Below are 15,197 nucleotides of genomic sequence, written 5' to 3'. Positions count from 1 at the left end.
ATAAACATCTTAAAACCAGTAAAAGTGTTTTAAAACGCAACGGTGACTGCCAGTCATAAATAGGTTACAGATTAGTTCCGTACATTGTGATCCACTGATAAACTGATCACTTTTATCAGTCGTGATTCAAGCGCTCGTGCGATGCTGTGACGACACGTCACGTGAACAGCAGAGCGGAAGTTTCTCGTGCTCGATCATGGCAGCAGCTAAAGTCAGCTAAATCTTCTACACTAACTGCGTCAAGCTGCGCTCAGGACGATCGATCGGGCCGCATCGGTGATTAATATGGGTTTTAAATTAGTCTAAGCATCCGTTTGTGACGCGTTTGTACCCTCGCAAAGAAGAAATAAAGCGCGCGAGCCGCGACTCATCCCGCAGGTAAACAGACATGCTAACGTTAGCTTCAACCGGAAACAGAAATGTGGGTTTAAATGACTCAGTCACCGTTTGGATCAAAATGCTTCGTCGGACTAAACCAAACAGATCTGCCCTCGGAGAACTTCCGGTTTCGAACTTGTATCATAAATTTGTCAACAGGAAAAATTCTGGTTCAACTCTTCGAAAATTGGTGCAAAACCCGAACTGTTTTTTCACGAGTCCCACGTTTGAAATACAAGTTGAGTTAAAATTCAGTCCGACGTGAAAAAGTCTGACTGAGTCTGGCCGCTGTCTTCCGCCTGGTCACGTGATGCTCAGGTGAGGGTCGGGTCCAGGACAGGTGAGGCTCCTTATGGAAGAGGGTTGGTGCTCGTCTGCTAAACATCTGCAGACCCACCTGTAGTCGAGATGAACCCAGTCACCCAGCAGGTGACCTAAGAGGAAGTGAAGGCTGCTGTGGTCACATGACCAGCGGCGCCCCACGGACTCGCGTCATCGTCTCCTTCGGAAAGGATGAGATGAGCACAGACGACCCGAACACTGATTAGTTGATTGGTTTCTCCGTCTGCTTCATCAGGACCACCATGTCTCGGGGTGAGCCCACATCGGACTCCACGCCGTTCTTCTCCGATGAGAGCGAGGCGGAGAGTCCAGAGGAGCCGAGGGGCGGGCCAGCGCAGCGCCCGGAGGCGGAGCCGCCCAGTGGCGTGTCCAGGTCACGGGCGCTGCTGACCGTCTTTATTCTCTGCTACATCAACCTTCTGAACTACATGGACAGGTTCACGGTGGCAGGTAGGCAGCCGGGGGGGGGCGGGGCTGAACGGTGCAGGTGTGTCATGTGACCCGATGTCCCCTCCCCAGGTGTTCTCCCAGACATCGAGCACTACTTTGGAATCAATGATGAGAAGTCAGGGTTACTGCAAACAGGTGAGAGAACAGAACTTTGTCATTCTTTCCATGTTCTTCACGTGCACCACAGGACACGTGCACCGCAGGACACGTGCACCACAGGGCACGTGCACCGCAGGACACGTGCACCGCAGGACACGTGCACCCTGTCGGCTGGCTGCATGAAAGCCACCACCTGGTAGCTCCATCCTCAGTGTCCCCCTGTCCCTCAGTGTCCCCCTGTCCCTCAGTGTCCCCCTGTCCCTCCTCTGGACATGTCCACAGCACCTCAGCCTGGCCTCTCTGGCCTCACCTCCAAACATCTAACCCGTGCTGATCATTGCTGATCCTCTCCATGTTCCTCCCAAAGAGAAGCTCCAGCTTCTTCATCTCTCCTCCCTGGAACTTCAGCGTCTGCCTCCTCTCCAGGACACACCTCCACCTCTAGCTCCTCCTCCACAACTAGCTCCTCCCCCACCCCCACCTCTAGCTCCTCCTCCACCTGCTCTCTCTGCACACCTCCACCTCTAGCTCCTCCTCCACAACTAGCTCCTCCCCCACCCCACCTCTAGCTCCTCCTCCACAACTAGCTCCTCCCCCACCCCCACCTCTAGCTCCCCCTCCTCCTCTAGCCCCTCCCCCACCTGCTCTCTCTGCACACCTCCACCTCTAGCTCCTCCTCCACCTGCTCTCTCTGCACACCTCCACCTCTAGCTCCTCCTCCACCTAATCTCTCTGCACACCTCCACATCTAGCTCCTCCCCCACCCCCACCTCTAGCTCCCCCTCCTCCTCTAGCTCCTCCCCCACCTGCTCTCTCTGCACACCTCCACCTCTAGCTCCTCCTCCACCTGCTCTCTCTGCACACCTCCACCTCTAGCTCCTCCCCCACCTAATCTCTCTGCACACCTCCACATCTAGCTCCTCCTCCACCTCTAGCTCCTCCTCCACCTGCTCTCTCTGCACACCTCCACCTCTAGCTCCTCCCCCACCTTTAGCTCCTCCCCCACCTGCTCTCTCTGCACACCTCCTCCTCTAGCTCCTCCCCCACCTGCTCTCTCTGCACACCTCCTCCTCTAGCTCCTCCCTCCACCGGTCTCCTCCCTCCACCGGTCTCCCCCCTCCACCGGTCTCCCCCCTCCACTGGTGGTCTCCCCCCTCCACCGGTCTCCTCCCTCCACCGGTCTCCTCCCTCCACTGGTGGTCTCCCCCCTCCACTGGTGGTCTCCTCCCTCCACCGGTCTCCTCCCTCCACCGGTCTCCCCCCTCCACCGGTCTCCTCCCTCCACTGGTGGTCTCCCCCCTCCACCGGTCTCCTCCCTCCACCGGTCTCCCCCCTCCACCGGTCTCCCCCCTCCACCGGTCTCCTCCCTCCACTGGTGGTCTCCCCCCTCCACCGGTCTCCTCCCTCCACCGGTCTCCCCCCTCCACCGGTCTCCCCCCTCCACCGGTCTCCTCCCTCCACTGGTGGTCTCCCCCCTCCACCGGTCTCCTCCCTCCACCGGTCTCCCCCCTCCACCGGTCTCCTCCCTCCACTGGTGGTCTCCCCCCTCCACCGGTCTCCTCCCTCCACTGGTGGTCTCCTCCCTCCACCGGTCTCCCCCCTCCACCGGTCTCCTCCCTCCACCGGTCTCCCCCTTCCACCGGTCTCCCCCCTCCACCGGTCTCCTCCCTCCACCGGTCTCCTCCCTCCATCGGTCTCCTCCCTCCACCGGTCTCCTCCCTCCACCGGTCTCCCCCCTCCACCGGTCTCCTCCCTACTGTCCTCCAGCTGTCCTCCATGTCCTGGTCCACTCCAGCATGTCTCAGTCTGGCTTCACCTTCATCATGTGGATCATCACCTTTATTCCTCTGGAGGTGCCACAGCTCTGCAGGTCTCTTGTTCCTCCAGAGCTTCTCGATCCAGGAGGAGACAGAAGCTTTGATCTTAGCGAGGGGAGGAGATTGAGCCTGTTGCTAGGCAACCAGGTGTCCCAAACACAGAGATGGAGACATCAGGCATTATAGTGGTAGTACTGGAGGACAAACTGGTTCTGGCCCAGTTTGGGCCGAGATGATGTTTGAAGTGACTCTGCTCAGAGTTCCTGGATCCTTAAAGGTCTGTTGTTCTCTCCCCAGTCTTCATCTGCAGTTACATGTTTCTAGCCCCCGTTTTTGGTTACCTTGGTGACAGGTACAACAGGAAGTTCATCATGAGTGCCGGCATCGCCTTCTGGTCTGTGGTGACGCTGGCCAGTTCCTACACACCCGGAGCTGTGAGTGTCTGTAGCTCTCAGTGTCTGTAGCTCTGTGAGTGTCTGTAGCTCTGAGAGTGTCTGTAGCTCTGTGAGTGTCTGTAGCTCTGAGAGTGTCTGTAGCTCTGTGAGTGTCTGTAGCTCTGTGAGTGTCTGTAGCTCTGAGAGTGTCTGTAGCTCTGAGAGTGTCTGTAGCTCTGAGAGTGTCTGTAGCTCTGAGAGTGTCTGTAGCTCTGAGAGTGTCTGTAGCTCTGAGAGTGTCTGTAGCTCTCAGTGTCTGTAGCTCTGTGAGTGTCTGTAGCTCTGAGAGTGTCTGTAGCTGTCAGTGTCTGTAGCTCTGTGAGTGTCTGTAGCTCTGAGAGTGTCTGTAGCTCTGAGAGTGTCTGTAGCTCTCGTCGTGTCTGTAGCTCTCTGCGTGTCTGTAGCCCTGTCGGTGTCTGTAGCTCTGAGTGTGTCTGTAGCTCTCTGCGTGTCTGTAGCTCTGAGGGTGTCTGTAGCTCTCTGCGTGTGTCTGTAGCTCTCTGCGTGTCTGTAGCTCTGAGTGTCTCTAGCTCTCTGCGTGTCTGTAGCTCTCTGCGTGTCTGTAGCTCTCTGCGTGTCTGTAGCTCTCTGCGTGTGTCTGTAGCTCTCTGCGTGTCTGTAGCTCTGAGTGTCTGTAGCTCTCTGCGTGTCTGTAGCTCTCTGCGTGTCCGTAGCTCTCTGCGTGTCTGTAGCTCTGAGTGTCTGTAGCTCTCTGCGTGTCTGTAGCTCTGCGTGTCTGTAGCTCGACGTGTCTGTAGCTCTGAGTGTCTGTAGCTCTCTGCGTGTCTGTAGCTCTCTGCGTGTCTGTAGCTCTGAGTGTCTGTAGCTCTCTGCGTGTCTGTAGCTCTGAGTGTCTGTAGCTCTCTGCGTGTCTGTAGCTCTGCGTGTCTGTAGCTCTCTGCGTGTCTGTAGCTCTGCGTGTCTGTAGCTCTCTGCGTGTCTGTAGCTCTCTGCGTGTCTGTAGCTCTGCGTGTCTGTAGCTCTGCGTGTGTCTGTAGCTCTCTGCGTGTCTGTAGCTCTGCCTGTCTGTAGCTCTGAGGGTGTCTGTAGCTCTCTGCGTGTCTGTAGCTCTGCGTGTCTGTAGCTCTCTGCGTGTCTGTAGCTCTGCGTGTCTGTAGCTGACGCCGCTCTGTCGCAGCACTTCTGGCTGCTGCTCCTGACCCGGGGGCTGGTGGGGGTGGGGGAGGCCAGCTACTCCACCATCGCCCCCACCGTCATCGCCGACCTGTACGTGAAGGAGACCAGGACCAACATGCTGTCGCTCTTCTACTTCGCCATCCCAGTGGGCAGGTGAGGCTCAGGTCCCCTCCAAAGGGGCGTGGCCATCCTCTCACCTGTCTCCACGTGTCCCCCTTAGTGGTCTCGGCTACATCGTGGGCTCACAGGTCGGGAGTCTGGCGGGGGACTGGCACTGGGCCCTGAGGGTAAGCCCGCGGTCACATGACCCCGCCGCCGCGTCTCCAGCTGACGGAGCTCCGCCCTCTGTGCAGGTGACCCCCGGGCTGGGCCTGGTGGCGGTGCTGCTGCTGCTGCTGGTGGTGCAGGAGCCCAGGAGAGGCGCCGTGGAGCGGCCCCACCGCCAGGTGCGCCGCACCGGCTGGCTCACCGACCTGTCGGCGCTCAGCAGGAAGTAGGTCGGCCGCGCTCGCTGCCGCGAGGGCGCTCACGCGCTAATGCTAACGCTAGGGCGCTCACGCGCTAATGCTAACGCTAGGGCGCTCACGCGCTAATGCTAACGCGAGGGCGCTCACGCGCTAATGCTAACGAGACGTCTGAACGAGGCAAGGTCAGAGGTCAACGTGCTGCTCCGTCTCTCCCGCAGCCACAGCTTCCTCCTCTCCACCTTCGGCTTCACGGCGGTGGCGTTCGTCACCGGCTCGCTGGCGCTCTGGGCGCCGACCTTCCTGTTCCGAGCGGCCGTGTTCACCGGGGAGAGGGCGCCGTGCGTGGCGGGAAACTGCGCCGCCTCCGACAGGTAACGCCGCCGCCCCGGGGAGGTCACGCTGTGGACGTGCTCTGACCTCTGACCCGCTGTGTCCCGTGCCAGTCTGCTCTTTGGCGCCATCACCTGCGTGACAGGCGTGCTGGGCGTGGCCAGCGGCGTCCAGGTGAGCCGGCTGCTGCGCCGCAGGACGGGGAGAGCCGACCCGCTGGTCTGTGCCGCCGGGCTGCTGCTGTCGGCGCCCTTCCTGTACCTGGCCGTCGTGTTCGCTCAGGCCAGCACCGTCGCCACATACGTGAGTCCCCGACATCGCACCGTCACCTTGGACGGCGCCGTGACCTCTGACCCCCCGTTTCCAGGTCTTCATCTTCTTCGGGGAGACCTTCCTGTCCATGAACTGGGCCATCGTGGCCGACATCCTGCTGGTGAGCGCCTGTGTGTCACCTGTGCACCCATGCTAGCGGTTGCTAATCTCATCACTGCTGTTCTCTCTGCAGTACGTGGTGGTTCCCACCCGCCGCGCCACAGCTGAAGCTCTGCAGATCGTTGTGTCGCACCTGCTGGGGGACGCAGGAAGTCCCTATCTGATCGGAGTGGTAGGACCCACCCACGCTAGTCACGCTAGTCATGCTAGTCACGTTAGTCACGCTAGTCACGCCAATCACGCTAGTCACGTTAGTCACGCTAATCATGCTAGTCACGTTAGTCACGCTAATCATGCTAGTCACGCCAATCACGCTAGTCACGTTAGTCACGCTAATCATGCTAGTCACGCTAATCACGCTAGTCACGCCAATCACGCTAATCATGCTAGTCACGCTAGTCACGCCAATCACGCTAGTCACGTTAGTCACGCTAATCACGCTAGTCACGCCAGTCACGCTAATCATGCTAGTCACGCTAGTCACGCCAATCACGCTAGTCACGTTAGTCACGCTAATCATGCTAGTCACGCTAATCATGCTAGTCACGTTAGTCACACTAGTCACGCCAATCACGCTAGTCACGTTAGTCACGCTAATCATGCTAGTCACGCCAATCACGCTAGTCACGTTAGTCACGCTAATCATGCTAGTCACGCTAATCACGCTAGTCACGCCAATCACGCTAATCATGCTAGTCACGCTAGTCACGCCAATCACGCTAGTCACGTTAGTCACGCTAATCATGCTAGTCACGCCAATCACGCTAGTCACGCTAATCACGCTAGTCACGCTAATCACGCTAGTCACGCTAATCACGCTAGTCACGCTAATCATGCTAATCACGTTAGTCACGCTAGTCACGCCAATCACGCTAGTCACGTTAGTCATGCTAGTCACGCCAATCACGCTAGTCACGTTAGTCACGCTAATCATGCTAGTCACGCTAATCATGCTAGTCACGTTAATCATGCTAGTCACGCTAGTCATGCTAATCACGCTAGTCATGCTAGTCACGCTAATCACGAGCATTTGGGAGCAGCTCCGGAGCGTGGGGAGCGTGGGGAGCAGCTCCGGAGCGTGGGGAGCAGCTCCGGAGCGTCGGGAGCGTGGGGAGCAGCTCCGGGGCATTGGGAGCGTGGGGAGTGTCGGGAGCGTGGGGAGCAGCTCTGGAGCGTCGGGAGCGTGGGGAGCAGCTCTGGAGCGTCGGGAGCGTGGGGAGCAGCTCTGGAGCGTCGGGAGCGTGGGGAGCAGCTCCGGGGCGTGGGGAGCGTGGGGATGGGTGCAGGGGGCTGAGCTTCCCGTGTGTCCGCAGGTCTCGGACACGCTCCGGAGAAGCGACTCGTTCCTCTGGCGGTTCCGCTCCCTCCAGCTGTCTCTGCTGCTCTGCAGCTTCGTGGCGGTGGTGGGCGGGGCTTTCTTCCTGGCCACCGCCCTCTTCATCGAGACGGATCGCCATCGAGCGGAGACCTACGACACCGCAGGTGAGCTGGACCGGACCGGACCGGCATGAAGCCCATGGGACCAGCGGGGGCTCAGTAACTGTTCTGGATTCTGTCGGCAGGCGACGAGCCCATCGTGGTTCCGAAGAGCGGCCGGTCCACTCGGGTCCCCGTGTCCAGTGTTCTGATCTGATGTGGAACCGTCAACAGCCGTGCAGAACTTTTCTCCTGGGTTTTCTCCTTTGGACTCAGAGGTTCTGATTGGAACCGGACCTCTGAGTCCTGCTGATTTTATTTTTATTTTTCAAACTACGGTTCTGCTAAATTCTTCTTCAAGCGTGGTTCTGGTTCTGGTTCTGGTTCTGGTTCCCAGCTGATTTTACAAGAATTTTATTAACCCGAGATTATTTTTAGCTGTTTTAATCTTTTAATCTGTTTGTTGTTTATTTACAGAAGAAATAAAGTTGGAGAAAATGATCAGAATTCCGAACTTGTTTTCGTGGTCGGATGTTAAATTAAAGCAGCAAAGTTCAAAGGAACTTTTCACCTGGTTTGTTGATGGAATCAGAGTTTATTTAGGGTTTGATGTTTGTGTGACCTTTGACCCCGCTGCTGTCAGCAGATCAAAGATTAACCAGAGTCAAACGCTGTGTGATCAAGCTAACCTCCAGTATTCCCCAATATTCCCCAGCATTCCTCAGTATTCCTCAGTATTCCCCAGTATTCCTCAGTATTCCTCAGCATTCCCCGTATTCCCCAGCATTCCTCAGTATTCCTCAACATTCCCCAGTATTCCTCAGCATTCCTAAACATTCCCCAGCATTCCTCAACATTCCCCAGTATTCCTCAACATTCCTCAGTATTCCCCAGTATTTTCAGTATTCCCCAGCCTTCCCCAGTATTCCTCAACATTCCCCAGTATTCCTCAACATTCCTCAGTATTCCCCAGCATTCTCAGTATTCCCCAGCATTCCTCAGTATTCCCCAGCATTCCTCAACATTCCCCAGTATTCCTCAGTATTCCCCAGCATTCCCCAGTATTCCTCAACATTCCCCAGTATTCTCAGCATTCTCAGTATTCCCCAGTATTCTCAGCCTTCCTCAGCATTCCTAAACATTCCCCAGCATTCTCAGTATTCCCCAGCATTCCTCAGTATTCCCCAGCCTTCCTCAACATTCCCCAGTATTCCCCAGCCTTCCTCAGTATTCCCCAGCATTCCCCAGTATTCCTAACCCCCCCTCCTTCCATTGGACCTCCCTGACCTGCTGACGGCCGTGGGAGCAGCTGCTCTCCTCACATCTGCGTCTGTGACCCGATTCTGAGCCGACCTGAACGTTGGACTCAGATAATCGGAGGAAAACGCTGACGGCCCAAAACTAAACCGTATCGTTGATGAGGACTGGATATTATAGATTAGACATTGTCTCATCTTTTATTTAATTATTCAAGATCAAACTTTTAGTTCCTTTACAGACGTTCTGATCCTGAAGGACTCAAAGAAACTTGTTATTGTGCTGCTGAGGGGGCGGGGCTCCGAGCTGAGTTGCCATGGCAGCCAGCCAACGTCAGCGTCACATCCAGCGGATATAGTGGGAGGGGCGTGTCTTGTGGGTAGGGACACGCCCCTCGCGGTGGGGGGCGGGGCCTGCGTTGAGCATAAAAGGCTGAAGTGAGAGGAAAAGCACGTTTTATTGTGGCAGCAGCGACGGTCGACATGAGTCACGTGGACGTGAAGAACCTGAAGCCGAGCAGCTTCGAGGAGGAATATTACGATCAATACGAGTATTACAACCTGAGCGATAAATACGCAGGTGAGCCCCGGCCTTCAGCTGAGTCAGACTCCTGCTGCCGCCTCACCTGTGTCTCCTCCACAGAGGCGTCGGCCCGGAAAGGCAGAACCAAGAAGGAGGCCAGCGACAACACCAACCGGCCCAGTCCGTCGGGACACGAGCGCAAGCTGGTGGAGAAGCTCCAGAACAGCGAGAAGAAGAGCAAAGAGTGAGCCAGGTCTGACCCCCCCTCGACCCGCCCCCTCCCCCCCCCTCGATCCGCCCCCCCCCCCCTCGATCCGCCCCCCGATCCGCCCCCTCCCCCCGATCCGCCCCCCGTCCAGATGTGCCTACGTGGCTTCGAACTCGAGTCCGACATTATTAACCGTTTGTGGACAGAAGAGTCCAACATCTAAAGTTCTGCGGTCCGAACTCGAATGGTTCCTTTTGTTGTTGCAGCAGGAAACCACGGAAACCACGGAAACCACGGTCAGGAGCGGCTCCGGCCCGTTTGGGTGTTTAACCTAACCGCGTGTGTTCTGCTCTTTCAGGGAGACTCGGACGGATCATCCTGGAATCGGACCATGGGACCGGACCCAAACACGACCGAGGGCCCCTGTGACGTCAGCACGTGGCGCTCACCTGTGCTGGGCTCACCTGCTCCCGGGTCGGGTTCGGTCTGCTGTTGTGGGTTCCCCAATAATGAGTTGTGTCCTTGAACGGTCACGTATTCACAGACGTGTTAGTCATTAAAGAGGTCCGTTACCGGCTGGTGCCTCCATGTTCTGTTGGGTTCTTCTAGTGGTTTGACTGGAGAGCAGCGGTCGGCGCAGCGCCTCCTCCTGGTGGCCCGCGGCACTGCACGGTTCCGTGGGCTCTTCCCGACCTGTTTCCATTAATGTCACGAGGTTCCCTCCTCGGCCCGGCCCAGCGTGACAACGGTCATTCGGATGTGGTGGCGGCCCGGCAGAGCCGACCGGGCCAGGTCGGGTTTGTCCGCACCAAACGAGTCCAGCGGGATGTTGGCACAGCTCAGGTTCCATCGCCGCAGCAACTCGTCCACCGACCAATCGGCACTGCGCAGGGGAAAGGGGGGGTTAGACGTGTGGGCCGATCAGAGCCGGTACCGGAGGACGGAACCAAACCTCCTCTCCTGGTACGTTGTCCAGAACTGAGCTTTTGGGTTTTTCCTCAGAAGAAAGGCGACCGAGAAGAAGACGTCTTCAAAATCTGAAACAGGACGCGGATGTTCTGAGTGGACGTGCAGGCCCGGTTCCACAGAACCTCCACAGCACAGACCACTCAGGCCTGCAAACAAGCAGCTTGTGCTGACCTTCTGGATCATAGAACACATCAGAACCCAGGATGATGTCCAGCTTAGGAAGCAGAACCAGGTCTGGAGACAAGTCCCCCCAGGTCAGACCCAGCACCACCACATCCTGGACTCCGTTGGCCCGGCAGCTCCGTCTGCAGTTCTCCAGACAGGAAGGAGCCTCTGCCAGGTCCGACAGGATGACCTTTGACCCGCACCTCGCTGCTACCACACCTGGGAGAGCCACACCTGCGCCCAGCTGAGACGGACAGGAGGTCAGACGGGTCCAAACGGCTGGAAGCTAAGGACGTCTCACCTCCAGAACCGCCCGGCCTCTCAGCTGCTCTCTCTGGGTCCACAGATACTGGGCCAGCACCACCGCACAGGGCCACACATACATGCCATACTGTGGCTCCAGAACCTGGGGAACCGGACGGGTTTAACGCAAGGTCGGAAATAGAAAATGAATAAAGTCGCGCTTAGAGAAAATGGAGCATCTTTAAGTTTCAGTAAAAACAATAAAGTAGGAAGTAAAAACAGTGGAGAAATACAGCATTTGTTCACACTAACAGAAAACATGTGACAAAACCAGAGTAAAATACAAAAACAATTTAGGGTGGATTTAAAAAGGAGCCAAATCGGAACCGAGGAAAGCCCACCGAGCCGCTAGCTAGCCGCTAGCTAGCCGCTAGCTCAGCCCGCTCTCAGGTGGTGGAACTGTGAGACCGGATCAGATAGTTAAGGTTAAGAATGAGCCAGAACCTCGGGTATCGACACCGTCAGGGATTCTTCTGGACTTCTGTCCGCCTCTTCAAAGGTGAAAACTCTGTTAGCCACGTTAGCTTCTCCCCCACCGGCCATTGCTCAGCTAAATGCATCGACAACTACAGAACTGGATTGTAAACATCATCTTTCCGATCCTTCATCGAGTATTGTAGGAAAATCCGCGTGATGTTGTTGCTAACGTAACTATAATGTAAATAATAAAGAGATACCAGACAAATAAGAGCTAATAGATGCGGTGACGATCACTTCTTCGCTTCATCTTCGTGTCACCTTCCCTTTTATCAGCTTTATGACCTGTCCCGAATAACAAACAGCAATGGTGACGCATAAACGAGTGAAAAGTGCCGAATAATAAACTGCTTTAGCAAATTATAACAGGACGTAAACATTCAGAAGTGACGCGACTGACGCGGAAAAACTGTGTCTGAATGTGACGTCCGGGGGCTCCTGTAGCGCCCCCCAGGGGGCAGGAGGGCAATAGGTGGGAGGGAGGGAGGGAGGCAAGGAAGGGAGGGAAGCGAGGGTTAGGAAGAGAGGGAGGGAGGGAAGGGAGGGAGGGAGGGAGGGAGGAAGGGAGGGGAAGCAAGGGTTAGGAAGAGAGGGAGGGGAGGGAGGGAGGGAGGGGAGGGAAGGGGAAGGGAAGGGAAGGGAAGCGAGGGTTAGGAAGAGAGGGAGGGAGGCGAGGAAGGGAGGGAAGCGAGGGTTAGGAAGAGAGGGAGGGAGGGAAGGGAGGGAGGGGAGGAGGAAGGGAGCAGGGTGAGGAAGGGAGGGAAGGAAGGGAGGAAGGTAGGAAGAGAGGGAGGGAGGGAAGGGAAGGGAAGGGAAGGGAAGGGAAGGGAAGGGAAGGGAAGGAGGGAAGGAAGGGAAGGGAAGGGAAGGGAAGGAAGGGAAGGGAGGGAGGGAGGGAAGGGAAGGGAGGGAAGGGAAGCGAGGGTTAGGAAGAGAGGGAGGAAGGCAAGGAAGGGAGGGAAGCGAGGGTTAGGAAGAGAGGGAGGGAGGAAGGGAGATAATTGTTCCGAAAGCATTCCTCCTTTCTTTCCTTTCCTTCCCTCTTTCCTTATTTCCCTGTTTCTTTCCTTCCTTCCTTCCTTCCTTCCTTCCTTCCTTCCTTCCTTCCTTCCTTCCTTCCTTCCTTCCTTCCTTCCTTCCTTCCTCGCTTCCTTCCCTGATTCCAGGTGCTAACTCTCACTTCTCACTTGGTCTTTTTCTGTCGTCTGTGTAGATTCTCCATCCTCCCGGTCATTGTATCCAAGGTTTGGAGAGAAAGGAGAAGCGTCTTCAAGAGAAGAAACCCAGTCCAGGTGACAGAGAAAACTACCTTGGATCTTTTTCTGTTTTTATTCATATTTGTGTGGTTTTCTCTATTTTATCTCTATTTTATTTTATAAAAGTTTTTTATCCTTTTTTTATATACATTTAATTCGCTCTTATCGAAGTAATCAAATATTAATTTTCCAGATTTCTCCACAAACATTTTGTATGAATGAGGCCAAAACCCCCTTTGACCTCTGACCTTTGGACCCTCTCCTTGGCTTCTTGTTCTCGGTTCCGTTCACAGGGGACTCGGCTGGTCTCGCGATAACAGCGGTCTTTGACAGCCAATCAGAAGCCTGGCGGGAAGAGTCCTCCGGCAGATGAACCAATCGACGCTTCCCGTTGAGAAGAGCTGGCCAATCAGCTTGGACTTCCTGCTCCGGGGGCGGGCTCAGTGGCGCTTCAGTCGGTTAGCTTTCTTGCTCGTCTCGCTCTCATGGAAGTTGCTTAGTTTTTAGAGGAGTCCGCATATTTGGTGTTTGTACGTAGACTCAAGCGATTAAAGTGTCCGTGTGAGAGCAGCGCAGCTCCCGGCCGACACTCGACTGAATGTGGCTGCCAGGAAGCACAAGTGGCCCGTTAGCACGTTAGCAGGCTGAGCAGCGAGTTCACCATCAGTCGCATCGGGAAGAGGAATGAACCATAAGAGCAAAAAGCGGATCAAAGAGGCGAAACGCAGCGCCAGGCCCGAGCTGAAGGACTCTCTAGACTGGATCAAACACGGCTACCATGATAACTTCGACCTATCGCCCCGCAGCGTGAAGGTAGCTGTCAGCTAACGAGGCTAACTGAGCTAACAACAGTGCAGTCGGTCACGTAGACATCAGCCAGACCCAGATTATTCAGCTCAGTTTGTTCACATTTGTAAGTCCAGCGAGCATCAGTTCGTCTGGAGGTGCGGATTCATCCGGTTCGTTATCGCGCCAGTTAAAGTTTCCACGATACTCGAGCCAACCTACAATTATTGTGCAGCTTAAAAACCTCAACTGACCCAAATGTGCCGCTCCCACCAGAGCTCAGCCAGGTTGAAATCCGCAGAGGTTCATTCATATGAGTTTGGGCCTGTTCATGTCTTCCTGTTCACCTCAGGTGTTTCCCACTAAAGCTCTGGGATCTGCTGTGCTGCTTCCAGGACTCGGTGGAGCGCGTAGATGCCCTCCAGCTCAGTCCCGAGGAGTTCATCCAGCGCTTCGAGCGGCCCTACAAGCCCGTGGTCCTACTGAACTGCCAGGAAAACTGGCCTGCCCGTGAAAAATGGACCCTGGAGCGCCTCAAACGCAAGTACCGCAACCAGAAGTTCAAGTGTGGCGAGGACAACGACGGCTACTCGGTGAAGATGAAGATGAAGTACTACACGGAGTACCTGGAGAGCACCAAGGACGACAGCCCGCTCTACATCTTCGACAGCAGCTACGGGGAACACGCCAAGCGCCGTAAGCTGCTTGACGACTACCAGGTGCCCGTCTTCTTCAGAGATGACCTGTTCCAGTTTGCAGGAGAGAAACGCCGGCCGCCGTACAGGTGTCTCTGTCCCCACCTCAGTGTTTGACTTCCACATGCGACCTGGCCGATTAAGACCAGCTCGGATGTTCTCTGGTCCACGGACAAAGCGGAGTAGAAATAACTGGGTGGTGTGTTTCCTCTCAGGTGGTTTGTGATGGGTCCAGCCCGCTCTGGCACCGGCATCCACATCGACCCCCTGGGCACCAGCGCCTGGAACGCCCTGGTCCAGGGCCACAAGAGGTGGTGTCTGTTCCCGACCAACACGCCCCGCGAGATTATCAAGGTGGCCCGGGAGGAGGGCGGCAACCAGCAGGATGAGGCCGTCACCTGGTTCAGCGTCATCTACCCGAGAACGCAGCAGCCGAACTGGCCTCCAGAGTTCCTGCCGCTGGAGATCCTCCAGAGACCCGGGGAGACGGTCTTCGTTCCCGGTCAGTGACTGCACCAGTGTTGGCTTCCATGGCTGTGGTGGTTGGGTCAGCTCAGGATGTCCAGCAAACTGGGCTCATAAGGGTGATTCAGGGTTTCCATAGCGACCTCAGCCAGCCTGTCACGTCATTCCTGTGCGACCTACTTTCAGCTCCTAGCTAATGCTAACAATGGTGATCAGGGTGGATTAAAGGCAGGATTTAAGCCTCGCCTGACTGCAGATTAGCACATGGACACGCCAGCAGATCACGTGACCGCTGCTCCTTTAGCAGGCTAATGGAGGCTAACGTGGAGGCTAATGGAGGCTAACGTGGAGGCTAATGGAGGCTAACCTGGAGCTTCCTGTGTGTCCACAGGTGGATGGTGGCACGTGGTCCTGAACCTGGACACGACCATCGCCATCACTCAGAACTTTGCCAGCAGCACCAACTTCCCCATCGTGTGGCACAAAACAGTGCGCGGTCGTCCCAAACTGTCCAGGAAGTGGTACCGGTACGAATCCACACACAGCACCCCCAGCGACCCAGGAGAAGCCCTGAACCTGAATGAGTGTGTGTGTGTGTGTGTGTAGGATCCTGAAGCAGGAGAGACCTGATCTGGCTTCCCTGGCTGATAAGGTGGATCTTCAGGAGTCAACAGGCATCGCTTCGGACAGCTCCAGCGACTCTTCATCATCATCGTCCTCCAGTTCATCTGAATCAGACTCTGATGTATGTGCTAACCACACACACACACACACACACACACACACACACAC

The 15,197-nt window shown here is 56.1% G+C and overlaps 4 protein-coding genes across 6 annotated transcripts in view; 3 read left to right on the top strand and 1 right to left on the bottom strand.

The window, feature by feature from the left end:
- Window positions 1–146: 146 nt before the first annotated feature.
- Window positions 147–7,813, top strand: spns1 (SPNS lysolipid transporter 1, lysophospholipid). 3 transcript variants are annotated; one of them, XM_029835999.1, is made up of 13 exons: window positions 147–378; window positions 956–1,170; window positions 1,240–1,305; window positions 3,384–3,520; window positions 4,659–4,810; window positions 4,878–4,944; window positions 5,011–5,150; window positions 5,343–5,495; window positions 5,568–5,757; window positions 5,822–5,887; window positions 5,960–6,058; window positions 7,200–7,368; window positions 7,449–7,813. In XM_029835999.1, the coding sequence occupies exons 2-13, from the start codon at window positions 963–965 to the stop codon at window positions 7,517–7,519; spliced, it is 1,518 nt and encodes a 505-aa protein (XP_029691859.1). In that variant the 5' UTR covers window positions 147–378; window positions 956–962; the 3' UTR covers window positions 7,520–7,813. The 3 variants fall into 3 exon arrangements, with proteins under 3 accessions (XP_029691859.1, XP_029691860.1, XP_029691861.1); XM_029836000.1 differs by having other exon boundaries at window positions 155–276; XM_029836001.1 differs by lacking the exons at window positions 147–378; window positions 956–1,170; window positions 1,240–1,305 and adding an exon at window positions 3,027–3,363 and having other exon boundaries at window positions 3,439–3,520.
- Window positions 7,814–8,823: 1,010 nt separating this feature from the next.
- On the top strand, window positions 8,824–9,867 carry nupr1b (nuclear protein 1b). Its single transcript, XM_003976409.3, has 3 exons — window positions 8,824–9,138; window positions 9,202–9,334; window positions 9,648–9,867. The coding sequence occupies exons 1-2, from the start codon at window positions 9,042–9,044 to the stop codon at window positions 9,327–9,329; spliced, it is 225 nt and encodes a 74-aa protein (XP_003976458.1). The 5' UTR covers window positions 8,824–9,041; the 3' UTR covers window positions 9,330–9,334; window positions 9,648–9,867.
- Window positions 9,868–9,959: 92 nt separating this feature from the next.
- Window positions 9,960–11,674, bottom strand: mettl23 (methyltransferase 23, arginine). Its single transcript, XM_003976417.3, has 5 exons — window positions 11,171–11,674; window positions 10,725–10,829; window positions 10,430–10,667; window positions 10,242–10,326; window positions 9,960–10,172 (listed from the first exon to the last, which is right to left on the bottom strand). The coding sequence occupies exons 1-5, from the start codon at window positions 11,267–11,269 to the stop codon at window positions 9,998–10,000; spliced, it is 702 nt and encodes a 233-aa protein (XP_003976466.1). The 5' UTR covers window positions 11,270–11,674; the 3' UTR covers window positions 9,960–9,997.
- A 1,174-nt stretch (window positions 11,675–12,848) lies between these two features.
- Window positions 12,849–15,197, top strand: part of jmjd6 (jumonji domain containing 6, arginine demethylase and lysine hydroxylase) — a 3,046-nt gene continuing 697 nt past the window's right edge. Inside the window, exons 1-5 of the mRNA XM_003976410.3 lie at window positions 12,849–13,272; window positions 13,641–14,029; window positions 14,156–14,442; window positions 14,797–14,932; window positions 15,012–15,150. Of these exons, the coding sequence (XP_003976459.1) occupies window positions 13,144–13,272; window positions 13,641–14,029; window positions 14,156–14,442; window positions 14,797–14,932; window positions 15,012–15,150 (1,080 nt within the window). The 5' untranslated portion in view covers window positions 12,849–13,143. The remainder of the gene's footprint in view (window positions 13,273–13,640; window positions 14,030–14,155; window positions 14,443–14,796; window positions 14,933–15,011; window positions 15,151–15,197) is intronic.

This window comes from Takifugu rubripes, chromosome 5 (genome assembly GCF_901000725.2).
Source record: "Takifugu rubripes chromosome 5, fTakRub1.2, whole genome shotgun sequence".
Classification (NCBI taxonomy): Eukaryota; Metazoa; Chordata; class Actinopteri; order Tetraodontiformes; family Tetraodontidae; genus Takifugu; species Takifugu rubripes.
This window is presented reverse-complemented; position numbering and strand designations above follow the sequence as displayed.